The 14,126-nt window shown below is 40.0% G+C and overlaps 1 protein-coding gene across 3 annotated transcripts in view; it reads right to left on the bottom strand.

Moving 5' to 3' along the window:
• Window positions 1–14,126, bottom strand: part of mdn1 (midasin AAA ATPase 1) — a 165,294-nt gene that overhangs the window by 59,232 nt on the left and 91,936 nt on the right. For all 3 annotated transcript variants that reach the window (XM_072249925.1, XM_072249923.1, XM_072249924.1), the window contains exons 60-66: window positions 10,579–10,790; window positions 9,251–9,641; window positions 7,828–7,937; window positions 6,641–7,355; window positions 3,391–3,546; window positions 2,862–3,138; window positions 773–1,008 (exon numbers count right to left, since the gene is read on the bottom strand). In XM_072249925.1, the coding sequence (XP_072106026.1) occupies window positions 773–1,008; window positions 2,862–3,138; window positions 3,391–3,546; window positions 6,641–7,355; window positions 7,828–7,937; window positions 9,251–9,641; window positions 10,579–10,790 (2,097 nt within the window). The remainder of the gene's footprint in view (window positions 1–772; window positions 1,009–2,861; window positions 3,139–3,390; window positions 3,547–6,640; window positions 7,356–7,827; window positions 7,938–9,250; window positions 9,642–10,578; window positions 10,791–14,126) is intronic.

Genomic DNA, 14,126 nt, shown 5'->3' with positions numbered 1-14,126 from the left:
TTGCGTGTTTGTTTTAGTGATGCAGTTTCATTTTTAAAACGGAAGGTGCGTTCTCTTACAGGATATTGTGTTATTGAACTGGAAATTTGTGGCTGGAAGTGCCAATTTACTCAATTCCGACAGTTTTGAAGGGAGAGTGAAGAATTCATCAAAGTGAAGGATCGAGAGCAGTCGGCATCGTTTGGCAGTTTAATAAAGAATCGACCTTATTGAGTCTTCGTTGGAGGAGTACCTGCATCGAGATAACTCTTGCCAGAAAGAGCAAAGAGTTCATGTAAAAAGGTGCTCTCTTTCTCTCTCTCTCTAAAGGAATTTAAGGTCAGTTGATTTAAACTGTTTATTTTTGGCATCAGGAATCCTGTGGACAGAACTAGCAGTAAAGGGGCATCGGTGAAGAAATCCTTCTCCAGAGAAGTCTCTCCCAATTGAATGTGTAAAACTGTTGGACTTTTGAAGTTATCGCTTTAAGAACTATATCTGACTGTATTGCTTTAAGAACTGTTTCAGCATTTAACGCTTTAAGAACCAGAGCCGAGTGGAGTTGATGAACGGCTGCGTACCTGTTAACCTCCGGTTAAAGTTTTCCTTTGTTTTTTTTTCTCCCTATCGTTTATACGTGTTTAATAAATGTTTGGTTGTTTTTATAAAACCTGTCTCGATTAATATTCATTGTTGCTGGTTACGTAACAGGGGTAACATGCACCAAGCTCACATTCAGCATAGCATAGCCTTAATATTTAAAACACACTAGGCAACACTAAATTCTCCTCACCTGCAACAGGGCTGGATGGTCAGGCCAATCTATCAGTAATTCTTTCACCCTTTGGGTCAAATTTCTCAGAATAGGCTGACATTTCTTGACCTCTAGAATATTTGGATGGTGATAGAAGTCATATGTTTCCTCCTGGGGCAGGATGAGCTCAGAGCTCCCTTCTTCAGAAACAGCATTTCGGATGAGGGAACTCATTAGCAACTGACTGCCATGAAGCTGACCACTCATGGAAGCATCTAACCCAAATAAGATATCATATATATAATTTATTACTTGTAAAAATATTGCAACTATTAAATTCAGAACATACACCCAATTTTCACATAGTAGCCTAAATTTAATATTTATAATTCCTTTGACAGAAATAAGCTGACATGGAATTTTTATTCCATAAATCTTACTCATTAGTCTATGCTTTTCTTTACAAGTAAGCTTTTTTAATATACAAAAAAAGGCTACAGTGATTAAGGAGCAACCAATGTTCACATTTTTATCACATGCATCTCCCTAAATGCTGTAAAAAGAAGAAACAGGGACAAACCAGGTATAGACTAGTAAACCTTACATCAGTGGTAGGAGAATTATCAGAGAAGATTCTTAACAACAGAACGTACTCACATTTGGAAGAGCATGAACTTATTAAAGATAGTTAGCAATAGCTTTATGCTGAAGGCCCGGACTCAATAATCTGATCGATTTTATTAGGAAATGCAATGAAGATGGTAGAGGGTAGGGCAGTTGATGTCATCAGCTTGAACTTTAGTCAAAATTGACAAAAATCTCTTATAGTAGGCTGGTCCAAAAGATGAAAATCACATGGAATCCACAGTGAGTTGGTAAGCTGGATCCAAAATTGTGGAGGTATCATGGAAGACAGAGGATAGTGGCAGAGGACTGTTTATCTGACTGAATGCTGCAACCAGTGGTGTTCCAGGAGGATTAGTTCTGGGACCTGTTGTACTCTCAAATAAAACACAGTTGGTTTGCTCAGTAAGTTTTTGTGACACAAAAATGAGTGGAGTTGTAGATAGTGAAAACAGCTGCCGAAGTATATAGCAAGATAAATATCAGTTGGAAAACTGGGAGGAGGAATGGCGGATAGAGCTTAATCCAGACAAGTATGAAGTGATGCATTTTGGGAAATCAAATACAAGCGAAAAGTAAATGGCAGGGCCCTTGGGAACACTGACCTGTACCTCCTGGGGTGTGAGGCAGCAGCTCCATGAAAGAGGCAACACAAGTGAAAAGAGAGTGCAAAAAGGGTGTACAGCAAATTTGCTTTTATGGTTTGGGGTACTAAGTCAAGTTGCAGCTTTGGTTATGCACCTTTACAGCATTATGTACAGGCCGGTTGTCACACTTTCAGAAGGATGTGGAGGCTTTGAAGGGGATGCAGAAGAGGTTCACCGGGATATTACCTAGAACTGAAAGTATTAACTAAAATGAGAGGGTGGACAAACTAGCATTGTTTTCTCTGGACCATCAACCTGATGGAAGTATATAACATTATGAGAGGCATAGAAAGGGTAGATAGTCACCATTCCCCCTACCCCCAGGAGGAAATGCCAAATACCAGAGGGCATAGCTTTAAGGTGAAAGGGAGGTTAAAGGAAGGTTTTTGAAAGGTAAGCATATGTGCCAAGAAGGTGGTAGAAGCAGATACAATAGCAATATTTATAAGGTACTTCGACAGATACAGGAATAGGCAGAGAATGCAGGGATATGGACCACGTGCAGCCAAATGGGATTAGTTAATTGGGCATCAAGGTTGGAGCAAACATGATGAACCAAAAGATATATCATTGTGTTGTATCATTCTATGCTCGAGTGGTCAGTGCAAATCTAGAAACAAGCTGTCATTTTCAATTCTGTTGTCAAGTGCAGGATGAATTGAAATCATGAAGTCAAGAGCCAAGAATATAATCACTGAAAACAAGTAGACGGCTTTTCAACTTTGAGTTGCATCATATACTCAACATTACAAAAAACTGGATCATACATTTTTTCCTCAACAAACTGATTTGAAAGCCTATATAATAAACAAAAGCAATAAATACATAATACAATCAAAATAATTGAGTGCACTCACCAATGAGAGAATAGAATTCTGTAATTAGCACTGCCGCTGTATGATAAGAGGACACAAAAGCACCAAGGTAGTCACTACTCTGATGTGCTGGTGCACCCTGGTGGTACCACATAGATTGGGCACATCCCAAATATATTTGCTGGTGAATTTTTATGAACATTTCAATGGAACCTGGCGATATGGGCACACTACGTTCTGCTTTAGCCTCTGGGACCTTAACTTCAGTGTCTATCTCTTGTTGTTCAAGACTGGGCTGGGATGTAATATCAGTGAAATCCTACAAAAGGAACAAATACTGCTTTAAATATCAAAGCATTTTAGTTTTGCATATGCTTATTGAAAGAATCCCCAAAGATTCTTAAAATGATTTGGAGATGACCAAAACCTTAAAACTTATCTGTATGGTACAGTTTAATTCTATTCAGTTTTAAATTTAGCAAATTAAGAAGCTGAAGTATATATAATAGATCATGAGTTTTGTATTACTAAGTGAGACCTGAAGTAACTTCATTAAAATATTTCATCCTACCTTGTTATATTGTGGGAAATTTTGCCTGAATTCCTTTTCTTCCTCCTCCAACACTGAGAGGCCATGCTGCTTACTCTTATACTTGTAGAGGCTCGCTTCCTGCTCCTCCTTCAATCGCTTACGTTCTTCTTGCTCATCCCAAGCATTTACCATTGCCTTGTATACAAAACAAATTATTGTGGTTACAAGTAGCTAATATGATTTTTTTCATACCCGTTAACCACAAAGAATACACCACTACAAATTTCTGTGTGCAAGCTGGAGCACATGTTATGTACTCCTACCACTGTGTTACAAACATACACTTAAGCAATACTTCTTATACCAGCAATAACATCAGTGTGTGCGCTTCTGTTCAAAAAGCAGTGATTTTTGTCACTGATAGTGGGCAAGAAGTAAGCAGCAAGTCAATTTAGAACTGTTATGAACTATGAAGAATCTGAAAGTATTGATAATTATCTTGAATGTTACAATGAAAATTAAGATTCAGAGGATGCAATAGTTGATAATATTGCAAGAAGGCAGAAAATTATCTGAGGGGTCTCCATGAAATTCCTCTATCAATAACAATTAGGAACTTAATACAATTTTAGAGTACTCTGTTAGTATTGATAGTGTTCCAATTTGTTCTGTATTTCATTTAAAAACATAATCTGTTACTCAGTTAAGTGATAGTCTGTCTTTTTTATACCTTAACTATTTTCACAAAACTTCAGTTTATTTAGACAGGCATTTGATTGGGCTAAAATGTACTGGCCCCAAGGTGTCCCAATTAACTGGAATCCACTGCATTCCATATACCACCTCTTAGTCCATTCTCTTAATCTGTCACCTGCCAGTCAGCAAAACTTCTATCCATACTAGTTATCTTTCCACCACAGGCTCTTACATTATTTAGCAGCCTTATATGTGCCAACTTTTCAAAGGGCTTCTGAAAATCCAAGCAAACAATATTCACTGATTCTCCTTTGTCGATCCTGCCAGTTATTTCCTCAAAAGAATTCCAACAGATTTGTCAGACAAGAATTCTCCTGAAGGAAACCATGCTGACTTCGACCTACCTTATCATGTGCCTCCAAGTACCTCAAAATCAAATCCTTAATACTGGATTCCAACAAGTTCCCAACTACTGAAGTTAGGCTAACTGGCTGATAATTTCCTTCCTTCTGCCTCCTTCCCTTTTTAAGCACATTTGCGATTTTCCAGTCCTGTGGAACCATTCCAGAATCTAGCAGTTCTTGAAAGATCACTACTAATACCTCCGCAGTCATTTCAGCTACCTCCTTCAGAAGTGTGGGCTGGAGTTCATCTGGTGCAGGTGACTTAACCACCTTCAGCTTCCCAAGCTGAGCGTACTCACAAACTGCATCTCCATCTGGTATGGAAGCAGTCAAGCATCAGGCCATAAATCGCTACAAAGGACTCTGAGAACAGCTGAGAGGATCATAGGGGTCGCCCTACCATCCATCGGGGACAGTCATCAGAAGCACTGCGTGTGCAGGGCCCTTAGTATTATTAAGGATCCCACCCATTCATCCGCCATCCTCTGACTTTCAACCAATAGGCAGGAGACTACGAAGCATAAAAACAGAACGGTCAGGATGAGAAACAGTTTCTTCCCCCAGGCCATTAGGGCTTCAAAACTCCCTGTCGCATCATACTCAAAGTGTCGCTGTGTTCTGTACTAATGCACTTTAGTTCAACATTTGTGTGTGATTCATCTGTAGATTTTATACTTACCTTTATAAGTTGTCATGTGCTATGTGTGTTGTGTGTACTATAATGCTTGACACCCTGGTTTGAGAAACATTGTCTCATTTCTTATATATATATATGGTTATATACATTATGTATATAGTTAAATGACAATAAACTTGACTTGAAGCACCTTCTTAATAATGGCAACTACACTCACCTCTGGCCCCTGACATTCAGGAATTTCTGGCATACTGCTGGTGTCTTCCACAATGAAGACTGATGCAAAATACTCTTTTATTCCTAATAAATCTGAAAAGCACTTTTGGTATACTCTTTTACATTATTGGCTAGCTTACCTTCGTATTTCATGGTTTCTCTCCTTATTGCTTTTTCAGTTGCCTTCTGTTGGGCTTTTAAAACCTTATCATCCTCAATTGTCTCATCCTCCCTTTAGAATATGTCTAAAGGGATCTATCTATCTATCCTGCAGCTTTCAAAATGTTGTTCTGACATCATCCCTGCTAGTATCCCCTTCTAGTCCAGTTTGGCCAACTCCTCTCTCATGACTCTGTCATTCCCAATACTCCACTGTAATACGGATGCATCTGACTTTTGTTTCTCCCTCTCAAACTGCAGGGTGAATTCTATTATATTATGATGACTGACTCCAAAGGTTCCTTTACCTTTAGCACCCTAATCAAATCTGGTTCATCACACAACACCCAATGCAGAATTGTCTTCTCCCTTTGTAGGCTCATGCAAAAGCTACTTTAAAAAAATATCACATCACAGACATTCACAAATCCTTTGTCCTGGGATAAAGAAACAACCTACCCAATCTACCTGCCTAATATAATCTCCCATGACTATCATAATATTGCCCTTTTTACATGCCTCTTCTATTTTTCATTGTAATTTGTACCCCACATCCAGGCTACTATTCAAGGCCATATATAACTCCCATCAGGATCTTTTTACCCTTGCAGTTTCTTACCTTACCCACAAGGATCCTACATCTTCTAAACCTATGGCACTTCTTTCTAAGAATTTCATGTTTTACTAACACAGCCATCTCGCTCCCTCTTCTTACCTGCCTGTCCTTTTGATACAATGTATATCCTTGGATATTAAGCTCCTAAATATGATCTTCTGTCAGCTACAACCCAGTGATGCCCAAAATGTCATATGTCTATCTTTAACTACGCTGCAAGATCATCTACATTTTTCCGTATACTGCGTACATTCAGATATAACACCTTCACGCCTGTTTTTACTACCTTTTCAATTCTGCCTCAATGTTAGCGGAATACAAATTCTTATCCCATCCTAACCTACACACTGCATCTATAACTACCCCATCACTCCGGTTCCCAGCCCCCTGCCAAATTAGTTTTAAAAAGTTAGAGAAAAACTGGCAAGACTTTGGCTTAATTGGCAAGACCACACAGTATATACAAGCTAACGTTCCTTAAACTATGTAGGCAACGTGAACTTCAATATTGATTTTCTCAAAAAAAAAATCAAATTGCATAAAAGCAAACATATCAATTACTTGAAAGAGATGCCTGAGAAGCTGCAATGAAGCCTGATCCAGTTCACCCACAGAGAGTATATGGCAACGCAGATATTGCAGTGCATTAAACAGAAGCTGTTCTTGTGTTGGCAGCATTCTCCGCTCTTTATGCAAAGTCCTCTCTTCAGATTTGGCTGACAAGTTTTTACTCAAGAGCTCATCAAGTCCTTGTATTGTTTCTACGGAGCTCTTTGAAGATAATGTTTCTGCAAGGCTGTAGTAGGTTGGGAATTCAAAGCTGATGGAAGGGAAGACCAAAAGGCAAGTGACCAGCCTTGTGAGATCAGCCTGGTTGACACACTTGTGATTTAAAGCAAGATGAACTTCAGATGTTAGAAGTCTCATGCCATGTTGCATTTGCAAGACTGCAGCATTAAGTGGCTCTACCACATCAGGATATTGCCAGTACTCTTCTGCAATTCGCCTCCTGAAATGGTGTTGGGACTGCTGCCAAGCCGCCTCTTCCCTTAACATGGTCTGGAAGCTCTGCCTTGTTTTTGGTCGCTTCACCAGCAGATGTTGCAGCAATCGAAAGAGAAGTGTTTTGATTCTGGAACCATGGCCAATACTCAACATGTAGTGATGGATATCCTGGTATAGAGATATGTATGAAGGTACATCTGGACGGTATGCTTGTTTTCTGGAAAGCACTGCAGCCCGCTCTTTCAGGTGTTTGATTCTCTGCTGCAAAAACCTATGGCATGTAAAATAATTTTAAAATCAATGAATCTGGAAAGCACTAAAGGATATGTACTTGAGAATCAACATAACTGTATGCAGTTTGTAACCTACCATTACCCCTAACCCAACAGCTGTGCCATGGTACAAACTCACTATTGAAACGTCAAACACATAGAGAGTAGGAACAAAGACCATAGGTAATGATATCACCAAGCCCTGGCAAACATTGGCATTAGCTCTGTTGTAAAAATGAATGATCCAGGACAATTTGTTCTCTCCAGAAGCAAAATATACTGGTCAACATTTTTTCTAGTTTTAAAACTATTCATACTTTTCTACCACACACACACACTCTCTGATAACAATCTCACAGCAGTGAGCTTATCAAAGGAAAATTTACAGCCCAAGAAACCACAGTAAGGAAGTAATGAATTAAAAGTAAATACTATGTGGGCTGGAAAAGAAACAAACAGTTAATGAGGCACCTAATTCGGGGATGGCAATGCTTATTCTCTCCTTCTCGTGAGTGTTCTCGGCCCGTAAATAAATGTTCTGACAGATTCCGACTCTTCCATTCACTTTCCAATTGTTGTAACTAACAGAGGGGATTTGGAAAAAAGAAACTATTAATATGAGAATCTGCATTCAGGTGATCTTTAAATGACCCCAGACAAATCAAAAACAACTACAAATATTATTTATCAAACTGTTCAACCACACTTTACAGTAATCAAAGTATTAAAGCACTTGATTGCTCATCACCATAAGCATCTCCTACGTAATGAATTATAAATCGGTATTAATGTGGTGTCTTCTGTCCACACAGAACTTAGCATCAACGAGATAATTAATCTATTAATCAACCTTTAACAAAATTGAGGGAAGAACTTTGTACCTCATATCATTCCACTGAATTTTTGACTATCACTCAAATTACTGGGACAGCCAAATCACAGATTAACTAATAATCTTAAGGATAGTAACACAGTCTCTTACTATGTGTAGGCTATCCTCAGAAACAGCACACCACAGTAGTGTAGCGGTTAGCGTGACACTATTACAGCTCAGGGTGTCAAAGTTCAATCCCAGCATCCTCTGAAAGGAGTCTCTGCACCCCTGTGGAATGCGTGGGTTTTCTCTGGGTGTTGTGGTTTCCTCCCACAGACCAAAGACATACTGTGATAAGTGATCATTGAAAATTAGATCCGGGTTGTCAGAGGTTGCTGGGCGGTGTGGCTCAAAGGACGTATTCCACACTGTATCTCCAAGTAAATTATTTTTTAAAAAGTTCAGAGTTTCCAATTTTCATAAAGTATAAAATAGCTCCAAGTTAAGATTAAATAGGAAGTTTCACTTAGAGTTTTCTTGCAAGCAGCTCAAAGTGCTTCGCTATCCAGTTAAGTTAAAATTGGATTATTTTTAATCAGCCAATACATCATCTATCAATCCTTAGTTTGACAACTGAAGGTCATATCATTTGAATGTGGATGTCCTAAGATGCTATACATATCCTTTTACATATTCCTCATATACCTCCTGGGGTTTGAGAGTCACTAAATGTCATCCACATTACAGATTGTGCCTCAGCTTCACAGTCAATTGTTCTGTGAAGCTGTCTTAGGAAGTGCTCAAACACTTGTTTTGAAGCTATAAATATGTCTGTTATTTCAAATCAAAGTGCAATATTAACTTACAGATTCAACAAGGCATAAGATGCTGCTACTATATGAGTGTAAAATAAATCACAATTTTAAGGAACATAGGTCACAGGATTAAATGACGTACCTGCAACATCTCAAACTCTATGACAGTCAATTATTCTCTTATTGGTCTAATTATTCTTGATAAAAAATTATGACAGTCTCTTGTTTCACTGAATAAATCAAGATAAAAATTATGAAGACTGACCTCCTCATTAATATAGTTCAGCTTGTACATCTTTTTAACAGCAGGATCAAACTTGGTCTGAGGCGTCCAAATCAGAATCTGCAGCAACCCCAGGTACACCCATAGATAGCCACTCTGGGCCTGATTGGAAAGGCTTGCAAAATCCTTTTCTTTACCCAAAAATTCTTGTATGCATGTCACAAAAAGTGAAACAATGTCTTCAGGAAGTACTCCATGCCCTGCCAGACCTTTGAGCGAACTCAGAACAGAGTCACAAGCTGTGTCGTCCTTGTCAAAGACAAGCTGGTCACACATCTTTAAATATTCCTCCTGAATTTCTCTTGGCAAAAGATGCTTCACTGCCTGGAGTTGTTTATGTAATACAATGCGCTGCAATCGGGAATCAGTAAATCTGCAAATAAAACACAAATTCAACAAGTCCTTCAAGAACGTGCACCTTTTAAACAAAATGACACTAATTGTTCAGTTATAGTGCATTAATTCAAATGTAGCATCGTATGTGCCCATCAGTAGCAGTAATGGTTAGCTTTCTGTTGAAAAATAACTTGAAGGTTGACATCAATATCACAGTAAAACTCCCAAATACCCAGTATACTCTAAACAATAAATGAGCTCCTTTCATTCAAATACCAGATTACAAAAATCTCTAGACTACAGGTGAAAAAACAGATTTTGTTAGATGTTACATGCATTGTGCAGAACTATTTAGGATAACTACATGAAATGGAAATCATTCCAATATTAAGTAATAAATTCACAAAAATATATGTATATAATTAGTAATTCTGAATAGTTAATAGAAATGAAAGCAGAGGGCTAATGAAAGGGATGTTTCCAAATACAATGGAACAGCAATTAACTAGATTATTTTACTTCATCCATTTTTTGATGAAAGTCTGTACAGGACCACATAAAATTGATAACTGTCAGTTACCAAGACCTTTCACCTTCAAGTAGTACTGGATTGCAAATTCAGATATTGACAATGAAAATGTTGAACCATTCTAGATTTCATACGACAATGCAGTGCAGGGAATAATTTTCTCCTTTTTTTTGTACATTTCATGACCCAAGCTGCAAGTTGGGAACACACATTGAGAATTTCAACTTCCACTCCATCATATGAAAACTTTTCTTTCCACTGTTTCTCCAAAAACAGTGCAATGTAGATTTGGAGTTAATCTAAAACAATCCTTTACAGGCAGTGTGATAGGGATTTCCTTCTACCTACAGCCAGTCCATTTGTCTAAAATCTCTTTGAAAATATCCCAACATATTAAGTAACTTTTCCCATGAAATAAAGTGTGTTAGATTATAACTATTCATACCTGAACTCTGCAAAGGAATTAACAGCCATGTTTGTCCATAATATGGTGCTGATTTCTTGTAACTGCTTTGTCCGTTCCTGCCACTGTCCCAGAGTGACGTGGGATGCTGCTGCCCCAACAATTCCTTCAATAGCCCCACGATTATATTGACCACCAATGAGAACCTCAAAGAAACATTTTGATTGGATTGCTTGACATAAAACAGCAGGCCCCTGACAAAAATAAATGAAGAGATTCTCTGAATAAAAGCACACTGAAGAGTTCAGGCTGCAAGGATGATCATGAACTTCTAAATAGCCTGAAACATCAATGCTCTACTCCACCCTCACTCAGACCTCCCAGAGTCTGACGCCTGCATTACTCTAAAGCTTCAAGCTTTAGAATTGGACACTTCTGTTGCAATGTCATCTATCTGTAACATCAATTAGTTTTTCTCTCTGCAAATTCTACTTGATCTGAGCAATTCCTATAAATGTTCATTTGCATTTCAGAGCCAGAATTTATTTTTTAAGCTTTCCCTAAATGACCTGTTTGCTTTCTACCAGATGTTCTGCCAAATGCAGGCAAATGAGACTAACTTAGGGTGGCCATTTGGTTGGCATAGACACGTTAAGCTGAAGGGCCTGTTTTCTGTAGCTCATTGTATCCATATCCCGCACTTAACCCAATGTTTCTCCCTCTGCAATCTACAATATGATTTTACCAATACTAACAAAGGGTTATTAACCCCAAACATCAACTCTGTAGCGCTCTCTACACACTTTGCTTTACATGCTGTGTACTTTCAACAGTTTTATTATGAAAAACATAGCACAATCAAAAGGATACTGAACTGTGGTTTCCAGGTGCTTTTTAAAGAGGGGTGGGGAGTGTTTAATGTGGAGAAGGTGTCACAGATGTTTTGAAATAAAGAATTCCAGAAAACATCCCAAATAAGAGGAAAAGATTCACAGCATCAGATGAACAAAGATTCAAGATAAAGGCTGAAGAAAGGACAGATTGTTAAATAACTGAAAGCAATGACAAAATGCCACAGTAGTTTAAAACAATGGAAGGTTAGACCAGCAAATCATTGCACAGATATTTGGGTAGTTCTAACATAATGGGATGTTAAGTAGGCTCAGTGGTCAGAAAAGGGTTAATAAACATGTTTGTAAACAGATTAAAATTTCAACTATAGAAAAGATAAAGTTTTTAATATAGCAGAGGTTAAAATCTGTCTTCCTGACAGATCACATGGAAGCAAAAGGATTAAATAAATGCCAATCATAAACGAGAAAATCTGCAGATGCTAAAAATCCAATCAACACACACAAAATGCTGGAGCAACTAAGTAGGCCAGGCAGCATCCATGCAAAAGAGTACAGTCAATGTTTCCAGCCGAGACCTTTCAACAGGACTGGAGAAAAAAATCTGACGTGTAGATTTATAAATGGGGGAGGGGAGAGAGAAACACAAGGTAACAGGTGAATCCTGGAGGGCGACGGATGAAGTAAAGAGCTGGGAAGTTGATTGGTGGAGGAGATGCCAGGCTGGAGAAGGAGGAGCCAGACAGAAGAGGACAGGAGGCCCTGGAAGAAAGAAAAGTGGGGAGCAGCACCAGAGGGAGGTAATGGGCAAGCAAGGAGATATAGTGAGAGGGGGAAAAGGGGATGGGAAATGCTGAAGGGGATGGGGGAATGCAGGACGTTACCAGAAGTTCAAGAAATCAATGTTCATGCCATCAGGTTGGAGGCTACACAGACAGAATACAAGGTGTTGTTCCTCCAACCTCAGTGTGGTCTCATCATGACAGTGAAGGAGGCCATGGATGGACGTATCGGAATGGGAAAGGGAATGGGAAGTGGAATTAAAACAGGTGGCCACTGGGAGATCCCACTTTTACAGGCAGACCAAGCATAGGTGCTCTGCAAGTGCTCAATCTATGTCAGGTCTCACCGACATACAGGAGGCCACACCGGGAGCACCAGACACAGTATATTACCCCAACAGACTCACAGGTGAAGTGTCGCAAGAGTGCAGTTTTTACTATGAATGTCCAATCCCTATTTACCTCCATCTCCCAATAGAAAGGCCTCAAAGTTCTCTTTTTTTTTTTTCTGGACACCAAACCCTACAGTTCCCCTCCACTAGCATTCTCCTCTGCCTAGTGGAACTTGGTCCTCGCTCTAAATAATTTCTCTTTTGGCTCCTCCAACTTCCTTCAAGCAAAAGGTGTAGCCATGGGCAGTCGCAGGGGTCTCAGCTATGCCTGCCTGTTTGTTGGCTGCATGGTGCAGTCTATGTTCCAAACCTACACTGGTGACTATCCCGCACTTTTCTTATGCTACATCAATGGCTGCATTGGTGCTGCTTCCTGCACTCATGCGAACTTGTTGACTTCATCCATTTTGCCTCCAACTTCCACCCTACCCTCAAATCTACCTGGTCTTCCCTTTCCCAACATCTCTGTCTCCATCTCTGGAAAGAGCTTATCTACTGATGTCTATTACAAACTCATAGACCCTCACAGATACCTGGACGAAATCTCCTCCCACCCTGTAACATGTAAAAACGCCACCCACTTCTCTCAATTCCTCTGTCTCCGCCACATCTGCTCTCAGGATGAGGTTTTCATTCCAGAATGAAGGAGATTTCCTCCTTCTTCAAAGAAAGGGGCTTCCCCTGCTCCACCATCAACACTGCCCTCAACTACATCTCTTCCATTTCACATGTCTGCTCTCACCCCATCCTCATACCACCTTACCAGTGATAGGGTTCCTCTTGTCCTCACCTACCGCCTCACCAGCCTCCACATCCAGCACAAAATTCTACGTAACTCCTGCCATCTCCAATGGGATCCGACCACCAAGCACATCCTCACACCTCCCCAACCCCACCCCCCAGCTTTCTCTGCTTTCTGTAGGGATCGCTCCCTACGCAACTCCTTGTCCTTGTGTCCCTCCTGGCACTTACCCTTGCAAGCGGAACAAGGGCTACACCTGTCCCTGACCTCCTGCCTCACTACCATTCAGTGCCACAAACAGTCCTTCCAGGTGAAGCGACACTTCACCTGTGAGTTTGCTGGGGTCATATACTGTGTCTTGTGCTCCCAGTGTGGTCTCCTGTGTAATTGGTGAGACCCAACATAGATTAGGAGACGGCTTCACCAAGCGCCTACAATCCATCCGCCAGAAAACGCAGGCTCTCCTAGTGGTCACCCATTTTAATTCCATTTCCCATTCCAATACGTTTATCCATGGCCTCCTCCACTGTCGTGATGAGGCCACACTCAGGTTGGAGAAACACCTTATATTCCATCTGGGTAGCCTCCAATCTGATGACATGAACATCAATTTTTCAAACTTCCGGTAATAGCCACAACCCTTCCCTCCCCCCATTTCCTTGCCCACTCATAGCCGCCCTCTGTTGCTGCCCCCCCCCTTTTTTTCCTTCTATGGCCTTCTGTCCTCTTCTATCAGACCACCCCGACCTTCTCCAGCCCTGTATCTCTTTCACCAATCAATTTCCCAGCTCTTTACTTCATCACTCCCCCTTCAGCTTTCACC

This window comes from Mobula birostris, chromosome 2, assembly GCF_030028105.1.
Source record: "Mobula birostris isolate sMobBir1 chromosome 2, sMobBir1.hap1, whole genome shotgun sequence".
Classification (NCBI taxonomy): Eukaryota; Metazoa; Chordata; class Chondrichthyes; order Myliobatiformes; family Myliobatidae; genus Mobula; species Mobula birostris.
Note: the sequence above shows the minus strand (reverse complement) of the source record. Positions and strands in the feature narration are given on the sequence as shown.